We start from the raw sequence: 14,405 nt of genomic DNA, 5'->3' as shown, positions 1-14,405 counted from the left end.
TGGTACCTGCCCTCTCACCCTCTTTGGGGAGAAGAGCAGACCAACTCCTCTGGGTCTGGTCCAGTGAACAGCTTTGGTTCTCTTCATTCCCTCCTTATCCTCCCCTACACAATAGAAATCGGTAGTGGGGGGCGTGTGCGCATCTGGTGCCCACCCCTCCCACCGGCCATGCTGAAAGCTCATTAAAAATGGCTTGCTGTTAATGAGCTATAGGGATCATAGAGCTGCCTTCTCATTAGAGGGGGCAGGGCTATGGCCATAGGATGCTGGCGCAGGGATTTTTGTGCCCCCAAAATGCAGTCCGCAATTACATGAGCGCAACCCCCTGGCACCCAGTACCCCCTACCCCTAGAAACCTTACAGCTTGCTCCTGTCCCATCCCAATTCCCCTGGATATGTAGCCTTCTACGTAAAGTTCAACTGGCCTACAGATTGAGTCTTGTCACTTTCTTTTAGAAACTCCCTCCGGTTGGCGTTTGATCTGTGCGGGTCGTTTCTCTGTGGACTGACTCCAGTCATCCCGAGTTATGAATGTTTAATGTCAGAGCACTGGATCAAGGACCCTCTATGCTTGTTTACATCCTTCTGACGTTTGTTGCCTTTGACCTTCAGGAGCGCGTTAGCCATTCCTACACAGAGACCAAAACACACACACACACACACACACACACGAGATCGCTTTGCCTCAAATCTTTAATGAGACTTCTCATAACCAGGTCAATGACAAAATGGTATCAAGTTTACAAAAAGACAGTGGCATAGTTAGCCTCATTGCAGTCAGCACAGACAGAGAAAACCAGGAATGCTGGGAAAATGAGTTTGAGGCATACAGCATACAGTCAATTGATGATAACAAACGGCAACGACATCTATATGTAGGAGTGCCATTTTACGTACATAACATTGGTCCCTGAACAAGTATACTCCGCTCATGTCCATCAATCATTCACATTTGACCCCAGCACTACATTTCATACACAAAAGCATAGAATTGGTTTCCAAAAAGAAGGGTTCCCTGCCATCAGTATATATAGACATCAATAATGATCATGTAAATCACAGTAGTCAGAAATTAGTTGGTGACACATCACTCAAAGCATGTTCTCAGCCACAATGGCAAATGTAGCTAAATGTTAGCTGCATAATTGTTGTTGGCATAGGCTCACTTTCCATGCACATAAAACAGCTTGCTTATGACTTGTTACGTCATGTTTCAGATGTAGTTAGTTAGGCATTTGACCGAAGGTTCAAGTCAAGTGTTACCAAAAAATTCCCCTGTACACACACACACACACACACACACACACACACACACACACACACACACACACACACACACACACACACACACACACACAGTAAACACAGACACATACACAAGTGCTCATTCGGTGTTACCCACAAAACTCTCCCACCTATCAACAAGCCATTCACTGTAGCTCTCCACCCTGTAGTTTAGCAGTAGATAGACTTTTCATTTGCCCACCACTAACATGCAGTGTTCATAAATAAGGACAAATTTTAAAGCACACAGGCAAAAGAAAACAGAAAAAATGTCAAATGGCAGCAAAACATGCATGCTTAAGCTTCAAGCAATTCAGCGTAAAAAAAAGTAAACAAAGGAAAGAGAAAAGACCCCCCCCCCCAATTATCAAGCACAAAAAGAAAGAAATTCACAAGTTTCATATGAAGTTAAATTGCAGTTTTTTTTATGCATAGGAGTTCAGGAAATCAGCAGATGAGACGTATACACACATATAAAAATAACATCCATATACAGAGAAGAACAACACAATGCTGCTGGGCCTCGTGAGCCTCAAACTTTACATTAAGTGGCAAGTGTTGTGACATAGAAGCACATTTAGAAGGACAGAGAAACGACAGGCAATCTGTGTTTGGCTTCGTTTCCCCTTTGACCCCGTCTCCGTCCAAACAACTAGTCTTTCATTCATCCACAGAGTGAAACGACCACCATCCCAGTTGTCACCAAAGCAACGGAACAGGATATGAAAGCCTCACTATTGTCGCAATCTCTTGCCACTAGATATAAAAAAAATATATAAAAACAATTAAACCCTTTTTACATTTGACAGTTCAGATTGGTAATCATCATTATGTTGAGTGAGTGAACCAATCAATTGACCACGGGTGTCCAATTCCTATATTCTGCTGGAGCATAGTGATCAACTTCCTGTGTTCTGGTGGACTGTGGTGGTATGAATTCCTGTTCTTAAGTCCTGTTTGCCCTCCACCTTTCCATTGCATGTCTGGGTTTTGTGCTGTGGTCTAAGTAGATGGATTTGCATATGCTAATTGTCAGCTCTGGAGAGACGTGATGTACCTCAGCATTGCACAGATAGGGAATTCAGAGGAGAGCAGGGTTGGTACCTAGATTCCAGTTGGAATTGATCCCCAGTTGAGTGCTAGGAAAGGTTCATTACATTTATATGGATATTTATGTTGGTCAAAGCGGTTGGAATGATTGAGAGTCCAAGCCAGTGCTTCTGAATGTCTTAGTCAGTGTACTAAAGTGTGAAATGACGGCTATGCTGGACCCGTAGTTTACACCAAGCCCACATCCACACTGCCTTCAGTAGGAAGCTCACCCACATTATCCTCCACTACGGCTGGGCTGACAGTACCATCCACCTCCCCTTTCTGGTTCTCCTCAGCCTCCACTACCACCTCGATGGCAGCCATGTTGCTTTCTGTCTGGTCCGTGCTGGCTTCATCCTCCATCTTGATGACCAACCCGTCCTCCATTTTGACAAGGGCCCAGTTGGCATCAGCTGCGCTGGCCTGGGTGTAGGTCCCGACTCTGGCATGGCTCAGCCCATGCACCTTCTTCAGGTGTTTCTCCAGGGTGGCATACACAGTGAAGGGCACCCCGCACAGCTGGCACAGGAACGGGGCGCGGGCCCCGTGGGCACCATGGGTCTTCATGTGACGTGTGAGCTTGGAGCTCTGGGCGCATGCGTAGCTGCACAGGCCACACTGGTAGGGTCGTTCTCCCGTGTGGCTGCGCCGGTGCACCGTTAGGTTGCTGCTGTTCCGGAACTGTTTCCCACAGTACTCACAGGCCTCCTCCTTCTTCTTCTTCCCTGAACCCCCATCGTTGTTACCACTATTACTGCTGATGACGCTGTTTCCTCCTCCTCTCCGTTCACTCTCCCTCTGCCACTCCTGGACCACCTCGATGTTCCCACCTGCAAGCCACTCCTTCTCTCCATCCCTCTCGCTCACCCACTCCCCCCCTACCTGAGCCCTCTCCTCCCTCTCCGGGCGTTTGGGGGTGCAATTTCCGCTGGCGATGCCACTCTCCCCGCTGCCACCCGTCTCTCCACTTTCAAGTGACCCCCCTGAAGGGCTGGCGTAGGGGGACGCATGCTGGGGCTCCTCTTGACCCTCCACCACCTCTCCCTGGGGTTGGAACAGCCTGAACAGGCTCATGTCTGGACCTCCAGGCTGGGAAGCGAGCAGGATCAGTCCAGAGCCTGGGGAGTGAGGCTTGGACTGGGATAGGTCCAACTCAGAGGTCTCCCTCTCCCCTGGTCCTCCACTCAACACCCTCTCTCCTGTCCCCTGCATTACAAACCTACCTCTCATCCCCTGCCGACCCCCCTCATCCTCCCCTACCAGCCCCACCTCCACCCCCTCGTAGCCCCCTCCACCAGTCTCTCCACGGTGACTCCTCATGTGGCGAGCCAGCTGACCACTCTGGGCAAAGGCCTGGTCACACAAGCCACAGTGATAGGGCCGCTCACATGAGTGGGTCCTCCGGTGGGCTGACAGGCTGCGGAGGGACTGGAAACCCTGGCCACACAGCTCACAGGGAAACCCCACCTGGGCGGGTCCGCACTGGGGGAAGGAAGAGGCGGCCGGGGGGGACGGCGATGGAGAGGTGACCAGATCTCCAGCAGTGGTGACGATGGTGGTGTTGCTACTGCCCTCAACCAGCTCTCTCAGACAGAAGTTGAGGGCCTGTCGTTCTCTGGAGGAAGGGATGGAGCTGGCCCGAGAAGCTGGCCTGCGGTTCTGACGAGGACTGAAGATGCGGGGCAGACGCAGAATGGAAGGGTGGAAGGCAGTGGCCAGGGTGTGGCTCAGTTGACAGGGATCCAGAGTAGCTGCAGGTTTGGAGTGCTGGTGACGCCCTCTTCCCATCTTCTCCTCGTCATCCTTCTCCTCGTCCTCCTGGTAGATACTAAAAGAGTGTGTGTGCTGGGCGTGTTGGAGCAGGGCCCAGGCAGAGGGCAACACATACTCACAGAGTTGGCAGGTAAAGCAGGACGGCTCTTCTGCCACAGGAAAAAAAAACACAGTTAGTAAACTAGCCAAGACGACATTAGCAGAAACATTTCCTTCATCTGAAAAATGTAAGGGATCTCAATAGTTTTTAAAAATTAAAACAGCACATATCAGACAGTAGGAACTATTGGGGATAGCTAGGCGGTGACAGCAGAATACTGGGATAAATAAAAGGAACACGGCACAGAAAAAAAGGCACTCTGGTTAGGGCAGTACATAGGTGCAGAGAAACTAAGCCTGTTAAGTCGGTGAAGAGTGAGTGACCACAGCAAGAGGGACGATGCTTAACATCCTCTGGTTCAGGTCTACAGGACAAGGTAGTCGGAGTTTCAAATAGAAAAACAATGCATTGTTCCTGCCTCTCGTCCTTTTTGAGACAGAAGCCAAGGAGAGAGGGACTCAGAGATAGCGAAGGCTGTTGATGGGACCAGAAGCAGGTGAGAGATGAACGACAGAGGCCAGCAGAAAGGGGAGATGGATAGTCAAGTACATCTGGAGAAATGTTTTAAATGTGGTTAGCATTGTCTCTTAACCGAGAGCCACTCTCCAATTAAGCTGCAAATTGCTAATTAGCGGAACCGAGAAAACGAAGGCTTTATGTAAATCAGGGACTGACTCAGCCTGCTTGACAAATGAGGCCTTTCTGCATAAATCTAAATTGGAAAGAAGATCCTCAAATTGAGGGGGAAAACAGTTCTATTTTTTGTAAAGGTTCAAAGCCGACTCTGGTATAAGCCTCTTTCATGTTTCCTGAAGTCAAAATCCTTCTGTATTTTACTGGAGGGGGAGGAGAGAAAAGATGAAAAAGAAAGCAACGGTTTCTCCCTCACCCTCCCTCTCGCTTGCGCTCTGCCTGGAGAGGATAGGAGATGTGGTGGACACATCCTTTAACTTAGCCTGAAGAGATGAGTAGAGCAGGAGAGAAGTTGGTGTATTTATGAAAAGTGGGGTGAATGAGAGCGCAACAACAACAACAACAAAAAGAGATGAGGAAAGCGAGAGAAAGATCAAAAAGGAGGATGTCGCAGCGCGGGGTCGAGAAACGCCACAAACAAATGTGTCACCCCTTGGATTGTACTTCAGACCCATCCTCCTACCCCTCACCCCTCTGCCCCCCTAACCCCTCCAAATCTCTCCCCGGGGGGGGCTTTTGTCTTGGGCTCCTGGAGTGAAACACAATACCCAGCCGGTTTCTCATTCGCTCTTTCTTTCCCTCTCCATCTTTTTTTTTGTAAGGATTCCCATTTGGCCCGGGGTAGCACTTGAATATTAAGCAGAAGCAATAACTGCTAATTACAAATGCAGATTGGCTCGGAGCACTAACGAGCAGTAGGCAGAATCTCCTCTCCCGGGGGAGAAAGAGGGAGGAGAAAAGAGTGTGGGGGGAGATTGAAATAGGGCAAGCGAGAGTCTGTTGAAATGGGGGGGGGGATAATGTTAGAGATGGGAAAAAACAAACAAGTCAAATAAATAAAAATAAATGGAGACAGACGCACACGTTATTATATTCCATCACGTTCTTCCAATCTCCATCACATACACATTCTAGAGTGAAAGGGACACCTATCCGCTGTGGGGATAATTGCTCTTTCAGTTTGAGTCATCTTCCTCAAGCAGACATATTCACATGCCAAGAGAAGCCAGGCTTCCCCAAAACATCTACCCAGAAAAATATGTAATAATTTGTTCTTTGGTCTGTTTCATTTTTTCCCTTCAAAATCGCAAGAGGCTGAATGTACAGTATCGCACCGGAGAAAGCAGCCGAGCGAGCAAAACAGCAACCCTCTGTCTCTGTATGTGTAGCTCATCTATCTGATGCTCTCTGGTCAAAAAGAGTATGACATTGTTTCCACCAGTAGTATTGAATGCAAGAGAAGTCAGCGAGCATTTAGCCTCCATTTATAAAAAAGTATAAAATAATAGCCAATCAGTGTTGAGCTAAACTGAGTGAGCTCAACTGTGAATGGTCCTGGTGCATCCCAAAATAAAAAATTTAAAAAGGAAGCCAGTTTGGATTGGGCTTCACGCCAATCACATCGAAAGAAAAACACAGACAGAAAAAATATATATTGTTGTGTCGTTTTCCTCAGTTGGCTAGCTAACTAGCTAAAATTGTCCCTTTCCTAAATTAGCCATGAATGGAGATAGGGATTTGGACTTGTGGTTTTACTTAATTCTCCGTACTGGCTAATGATTTATAACGGCGAGTCTGATCCAACCATAAATTCATACATTGTTCCCCTAGCCTGAGAGGATGGAAGTTCAATATGTAGCTAGATGTAGAAGGCTAGTGTTAACTAGTTGGCCTGAGGCATTGATGCCCATGAAAAGGACGTTAGCCTAGTGAGCGAGCATTTTAGCCAAGTAGCCTAGATCAACAACAAAAAATAAAGTGTGTACTGTATGACAGAGTCATAGACCTTTTCGTCAACATGAAAGAGAGGATGGCATTGGCATTTATCGACATGTAGGGTGAGTCAACATGTTCTCTCTACTTGAATGCATGCTTGCACACAGCAAGAGAGCAAGCCATGGACAGCCACATGATATTTAGCTTATGTTGATTGGACTAAATTGTTTTACGGTATATTTTATTTGTCATAGCATAGGGGATATGATGATGTTGAAATGGTGCAGGCGGCTCCTGTTTTCTTTGCTACTTGCGCTAACTCTCCGCGGATGTTGTAAACATCCACTTGCTTGACCCTGCGGTAGGTCATGTAACCGTCTGTCACATGAAATATGCTTTGTGGACTCCACCGGACAGAGGTTGGTCTCCGGATTTGTGATGAAACAAAGGTGTGGTTGAATGTACTCTGCCGTCGTCTTTCCTATGGTCTTGTTGCATATACCACTGTCGCAAAGGCATATGAACTAACAGGTTATAGAGCAAACAACGCAATTATCACAACACACAGGTTGTAATGTGAATTTTTTTATGGGCTTGGCATCACCAGGGATTTTAGATCGACGCACAACACGTAGCGCATACAGTACTGTATCAAATCATACCACATACAAAACATTTAACTTGAGTTACTTAACCCTTGTGTTGTCTTAAGGGTAAAAAAAAAAATAAATGACCCGCCACTGTTCGACAACAGAGACATTTTTTCAATTTGAAAAGACTTTTCCTACAGTGACCCCAATATTAGAAAAAGTTAAACATCGCCTTTGTTCATATTTCCATGAAAGCTGTACACCACCAGGGTACAAAGATTGTCTTAGGGACATTTTTGACCCGGTGGTTATAAAATCATTTACGCACCACACAAACCACAGAGACACAGACTAAATTGAGATTACATGTGCTACTGATTGAACTCAGCCAGCAGCTCCTGGAGAGGAAGATCCCCATGGTTGGCACAGGTAGAAAGAACAAGCCTGAGCTCCCCCCTGCACTCCTCGCAACAAAGTTTGCCTTCACCCCCACCACCCCACTAACCACAGTGGTTAGAGCGTTGGACTAGTAACCGAAAGGTTGCAAGACCGAATCCCCGAGCTGACAAGGTAAAAAAGTCTGTCGTTCTGCCCCCCTGTTCCGTCATTGAAAATAATATGTTCTTAACTGACTTACCTAGTTAAATAAAAAGGTCAAATAAAATACATGTAAAAAACCTAGTTTCCCAAAGAGGAACACGAATGTGGTCCTCCTGAGCACACTGCGCAAAACAGCTGAGATCAGTGATCGTGAGGACAGGAAGCCAGCCATCGTCCTGGACTACAACCACAACAAAGGAGGCATGGACAACCTGGACAAGGTGACTGGAACTTACTGCTGCAGGAGGACGACTGCCCGCTGATCCCTGGTCATCTTCTATAACGTCATTGATGTGTCCTCGTACAATGCCTTCATGATATGGAACAAGATCAACCCTACCTGGATGCCTGATAAGTGTTCCTGGAGGAGCTGGGAAAGACCCTTATAACCCCACACGTTCAAAGAAGGGAGCGCCTGCCCCGCACAGCAGCGCTTGTGAAAGCTGTTCAGGGGGCTGAATCTTGTTCAGATCCACCCGAGGCTGCAGCTGGGGCAGGCAAGAGGAGGAGATGACAATTCTGCCCCCCAAAGAAGGACTGTAAAACAAACTGTGTGCTGCACATGTGAGAAATACATCTGCAAAGTCCATGCACACACACTTGCATACTTTCCTACATGTGCTAATTAGAGTTGATTGATTTATGTTCTTCACGTTTCTGTTTTGTATCTATTATTTTATTAATATTTATTGTTGTTGTTTATACACCTTGTGGGTGGGGGCAATGGTTGAAAAAATTGGGAAAATACTCATATTTTATAGTTGAATTCCTCATTGTACAGTATAAGAATATCACTATGTTGCCAAAAAAGCTCAAGACATTGCTTCCCGTCAATAAAATGCATTCAAAATGACCTTCTGCACATTTTTGCTACTTTCTTAGGCTATACGATAGCCATCTCTTGCAACAATAACAAAAAGAGTATGTTCACACTTATGCAGTACCATTAGCAATACTACTTTAGTAAAGAAAACAATTAAATAGTACCCGCAAAACACCAGTCTCAACGTCAACAGTGAAGAGGCGACCCCAGGATGCTGGCCTTCTAGGCACAGTTCCTCTGTCCAGTGTCTGTATTATTTTGCCCATCTTAATCTTTTATTTTTATTGGCCAGTCTGAGATATGGCTTTTTCTTTGCAACTCTGCCTAGAAGGCCAGCATCCCAGAGTCGCCTCTGCACTGTTGACATTGAGACTGGTGTTTTGCAGGCACTGTTTAATGAAGCTGCCAATTGAGGACTTGTGAGGCACCGGTTTCTCAAACTAGACACTTATCCTCTTGCTCAGTTGTGCACCGGGGCCTCCCACTTGTTATATTCTGGTTAGGGCCAGTTTGCTCTGTTCTGTGAAGGGAGTAGTTCACAGCTTTGTACGATATCTTCAGTTTCTTGGCAATTTATCACATGGAATAGCCGTCATTTCTAAGAACAAGAATAGACTGATGAGTTTCAGAAGAAAGTTCTTTGTTTCTGGCCATTTTGATCCTGTAATCAAACCCACAAATGCTCCAGATACTCAAATTTGTCTAAAGAAGGCCAGTTTTATTGCTTCTTTAATCAGAACAGTTTCAGCTGTGCTAACATAATTGCAAAATGATTTTCTAATGATCAATTAGCCTTTTAAAATTATAAACTTGGATAGGCTAATATAACGTGCCATTGGAACACAGGAGTGATGGTTGCTGATAATGGGCCTCTGTAAGCCTATGTAGATATTCCATAAAAAATCTGCCATTTCCAGCTACAATAGTCATTTACAACATTAACAATGTCTACACTGTATTTCTGATCAATTTGATGTTATTTTAATGGACAAAAAAAGTGATTTTTCTTTCAAAAACAAGGACATTTCTCTGTGACCCCAAACGTTTGAACGGTAGTGTACATATCAATAGTTCAACCTAGGTCTTTTCCACAAATACCTCCCAACAATTTAAACAACACATCTAAATTCTAAAAAATGGACAATCGACATTAGATACACGTTTTCATGCACCAGTGACTCATTTCGTTATTCAAAAGTTGAATTAAAAGTGATCTGGCTTTGCTTGGTTGGAGATACGGCTCGTGTGTAGTGCACGTGGGTAGCTCTGTTGTGTAAGCCATTGGGCACGGAGAAGAGAAAACTTACAAACAGACAGAAACATTTTTAAAAAGCAGCTAGAAAGCGATAGAGCGGTTGAGAGAGACAGAAGAGAGAGAGAGAGAACATGTAAAACAGGCAGCGAGAGACCTAGAGGTAGAGACAGGTTGAGAGAGAGAAAACATAACAGGCAGGACTGGAAGAGACCGAAAGCGAAAAACGTGGACAGACGGAAACAGAGCATGCAGCAGTCCCCTGAGCGTTACACAAAGGAAGGAAGTGCACGTGGCTGTGTGTGAGAGAAAGAGTGCGTATGTATGTCTAAGGGATCTCAGTTCCAAAAATATGCATATGAAACAAAACATTTAAAAATATATATGTTTTATTGTCACACACTGGATAGGTGCATTGAAATGTGTTGTTTTACAGGATAAGCCATAGAAGGATGGCGCCTCTGGTGCGAATGAGCGTCAAGTGCTTTGCGCATGGCCCCATCAACTGATTTTTCATCGGCTTGAGTATTCGAACAAGCTACATTTCGGTTACTGGCTCAACGCTCTCACAGCTACCTGCCGCCCTAAAGCTCATCTAATCAGAGTCATTCAGACCATATACTGTAAATAGAATCTAGAGATTCTATTTCTATGGTTCAGACACACAATGAGAACTTGCTTGTCCACTTCTAAATACATGACCTATACATACTGTGAGTTTACTCCCCCTCTTACTGCCTGCATAGTCCTACTTCAGATGCCTAGTAGAAAGCCCCTAAGGTAGGAGAGACAAGGAAGGGAACCATGGGTGCATCTCAATAGTCATGTCGCTGTTCTTCACTTGTCTCCATTCCTCCCATCTCTGTAAAGACGTTGGTGAGGAGGCAAGGAAGTATCACTCAACTATTTACTATCAAAATGCAGATTGGGATGCCCATCTGATGGACACCACACACTTGCACCGAGAAGCCATGCAAACATCAGAACGAACGATGGTGACATTATCCTTTTAAACATGTTGCAATGGTAGTACGACCACACTGCAGCCTGTTGTGACACCATCTCATTGTCCCCCTCAGCTTAGCACAGCCAGTCCTCCAGTGAGCACAGGCCGTGTTATTGTGTGGCCAGAGAGCACGGTGCCTTGCCCTACGTGTTTACCTGGCCACTTCACCTGAGAGAGACAGAGTCAAGGAGATGGAGGGGAGCTCAGGTGCACCGATGCCCTCAGGGGCCCCCTATGGCCTCAAAACACCGCTGCCTATCCTTTCCACACAATTACCCAGCGCGTCGCTAACTCAGAGGCCTCCTCAGCACAGCAACGCCCAGCTAATGAGCTGGACTGGGGGGGGGGGGGGGGAGAAAACAACAAAACAAAAAAAAGTCACTAATTAGCGACCTGCCCGCACTCACCTGTTCTGTTAGCCTCCATCTTCACCTTCACACTATGCTCCTCCCCTCTGGACATGTCTGTCAAACTCCTCAGCTCCACGAACCCAGCCTCTACCTGAGTGACATCACCACGTCGCTGTGTCCGGTTGGCTGGGGAGGGAGGGGTGTGGGTGTTGGGGGCGTGATTCCGGGAGCGGCAGCCCCCTTGTTTGTGCTGGATGAAGGCCAGGATGTGGGCGAGAGGGAAGGCCTGGCTGCACTGCCCACAGGTCAGCAGGTCACGACCCTCCTCAATATCCCTGACCCGGGGAAGGGACCCCCTCTCCTCCAACGATGGAGTGGCAGCGTCCAAGGGCTCAGGGGCATCTGAGAGAAGATGAGAGGCAAGTGAGGGAGAGTCAGAGAAAGAAGAGGGGGAGAGTGAAAAACTAATTAGGGCAGGGGAGTGATACGGGGAAAGGAAGCGAAGACAGAGGGAGGAAGACGAAGAGAGTCAAGAAGAATATTTGAGAAAATAGAAACCACGAAGAACTTGAATATTCTGTCCATCATGTAAGATCCTACAGCAACGGGGAGACAGTGGGTGGTCAGACACCACGTAGATTGGGCAACTGCAGATATGGCCTTCAGAGAAAAACAACCCCTCCCTGTTTTTAAAAAAGCATTACTTTCAATGCTGCGCCACTCCCCCCACCCCACCCCCACCAGGGCTACAGAGGCAGTCAGGCTATTCCGGTCAGCTGATACTGACCACTTCCCTCTAACTAACCCTTTGACAGCTCCTTTCACTGAGATGGCAGGCTGCATAGTGGCATGTCTTCACTGACACCGTTGCTTCCTGTCTCTATTGGTGCTGTGAGTAGAAATATATCTATTCTTAATTATACCATTCCCAAGGCCTGGGAGAAAGAAATAAAAACACCTGTCAACACATTCCCAATCATCAACTACTCAAGTGAGAGAAACAACAAGGCAAGGAACTGACCAGTTTATCAGCGAGAAAGTGAGTGGCCATGACTTGAAGGCTTTCAGAGTCACTCAGGGTTTGAAGGCCAAATTAATCATTTATCACTCAGAGAGTTGAGTCTAACACGAGATTACTCAAATTAAACGTGTGGTTTAGATTTAAGCACCTCTCAGGGATGTAGTCTGGTTTCCAATTTCAGTCTCTCATTAGCGCCATAAATGTAGGCTAAAAAATAAAAATGTCCATGACTCATATATGACCCAAGTAGACAGCCAAAGACAAGGACGGTTAAATACCGTTGGTCGGGTTTGAGCTGTTGGACTGGCCCTCACCACTCTTTTAATGACTTGTGAGAGTTGAGGAAGGGAGTGAGTCAATATGGTCGTGTACACACCTTAAAGCTTGGACCGGCTTCACTTGCCCGGACTAGGCCGAGTACAGGACAGGTACAGACAGTACAGTCGCGCTGAGTAGCTCACCGGTGGTTACTCAAAAATGTAACCTTTCCTGTTTCAGTGCTGCTCACGGTTTGTGCAGACAAGCTAGGCGCGGTTTGCACGCACACCATTGAAGAGTCGAGGCTTGTGGTCAAACTAGACACGCTCGACTGGTCTTCGTTGGGGTAACAGAGAAAGCGAGGTTTTCTAACATTTTTCAGTGTTTTTGTCAAAGGCCTGCCCTCAGTGACCGGGGGAAGAAACACGATATCATCAACGAACCCGCGGTTTAATAAGCAGAGCCTGTTATTTTGATATACAACTATATCTTTATGATAACCTACATAGGCCTACGCACAAGTCAAGTGTATGGGGTTTCTAGGCTAGATCATTGTTTTTGACGAAACGGCTATAAAAGTGGAAGAGGTCAGTGGAGTTGTTGTGAGGGCAGACTGTATCCTCTCTTCTCTCGCCTTGTCACACGGATACAGTGTCTAGAACACGCGGTCTGCCCCACAAGGAAGCGTTCATGTTGGCAAAAAAAGATAATTCAAAACAGCCCCCCCACAGACAAGACAGAAAGAAAAACTAGACTAAAATAAATAGATAGGCCAGTAAAGAACCCTGATAAAAAAATTTTTTTTTCAACATTACCTATGTTTAAAGCCACCTTTTAATGGGTTGTTTATAAACACATTTAATTGATTTTAAACTTCATTTGTTGCACAGCTGAGTGTAGCCTATATATAAATCAGCTCTTTACAAAAATATATTTGATAACTTTATCAATGATTTAACTTCAATGTCAAGGTGCGCATAACCCCACAAAGCCCTACTGACCCCCCCGCCCCACCTCAAAAAGCGACGTTTAACATGAATACATTGTACATGAAATACATAACATGCATATAGCCAACCCCTTATTAGTAAACTATGGCCATAGCCCCATCTCAGTTTACCTTGAATTGCACTCAGGTGTTGCGGTCGGCTGCCTTGTTTGCGTCTGGACATTCTGTTTGATTACACCAGGCAAGGTTTGTCTGGTGTATCCACACCCCTCGATCGGAATCTGACTTAATTGATCAAGTTGATAAGAATACTGTGTAGCTCAATGGCACGGACGGGTCGTGGCTCGCTGTATACCAGCCAGTGTTCAAGTTCAGGCTACCAGCCCCGCAGCGGAGGAAAGAAGGGGCAACATGTTAGGCGCCGCCCGTCACTAACTACTCCGACCCCGACCCCGCCCTCTACACAATGTTACACACTCACACATACCTTGTTTTACTCTCGCTTGTGGGGACAAAAACAATTGATTCCCATTCCAAATCATATTTTCCCCTAACAGCTTTTGTTTTTCTCTTGTGGGGGACCAGCAACATGTCTTCACTTATCCTAATGTTCCTTGTTTTACTTCTGGTCCCCACAAGGAGAGTAAAAACCTCACCAAAATAATACATACACAGAATCCTCATGCGATAGTGTCATCACAGTCTAGACCGGTTTGGCTTCTATAAGCAATTAATATTAGTGGCCCATTTATTCCAGGAACTATCTCATGCAACGATATTAAAATGCACGTTGCAGAATACATGGGATGATAGGAGGCAGCAATAGGACATACAGCTACACAGCCACTTCCTCCTTGCACCCCTAGCTTACATGCAGCCTACTGGTTATAGCTGCCTG

General features: G+C 46.2%; 1 protein-coding gene across 2 annotated transcripts; it reads right to left on the bottom strand.

Annotated features, from left to right (window-relative positions):
* Nucleotides 1-675: 675 nt before the first annotated feature.
* Nucleotides 676-13,950, bottom strand: LOC124005460 (B-cell lymphoma/leukemia 11A-like). 2 transcript variants are annotated; one of them, XM_046314748.1, is made up of 3 exons: nucleotides 13,679-13,950; nucleotides 11,337-11,681; nucleotides 676-4,295 (listed from the first exon to the last, which is right to left on the bottom strand). In XM_046314748.1, the coding sequence occupies exons 1-3, from the start codon at nucleotides 13,728-13,730 to the stop codon at nucleotides 2,563-2,565; spliced, it is 2,130 nt and encodes a 709-aa protein (XP_046170704.1). In that variant the 5' UTR covers nucleotides 13,731-13,950; the 3' UTR covers nucleotides 676-2,562. The 2 variants fall into 2 exon arrangements, with proteins under 2 accessions (XP_046170704.1, XP_046170703.1); XM_046314747.1 differs by having other exon boundaries at nucleotides 676-4,298; nucleotides 13,679-13,946.
* Between the last annotated feature and the right edge of the window lie 455 nt (nucleotides 13,951-14,405).

This window comes from Oncorhynchus gorbuscha, linkage group LG19 (assembly GCF_021184085.1).
Source record: "Oncorhynchus gorbuscha isolate QuinsamMale2020 ecotype Even-year linkage group LG19, OgorEven_v1.0, whole genome shotgun sequence".
In the NCBI taxonomy this organism is placed as follows: domain Eukaryota; kingdom Metazoa; phylum Chordata; class Actinopteri; order Salmoniformes; family Salmonidae; genus Oncorhynchus; species Oncorhynchus gorbuscha.
Note: the sequence above shows the minus strand (reverse complement) of the source record. Positions and strands in the feature narration are given on the sequence as shown.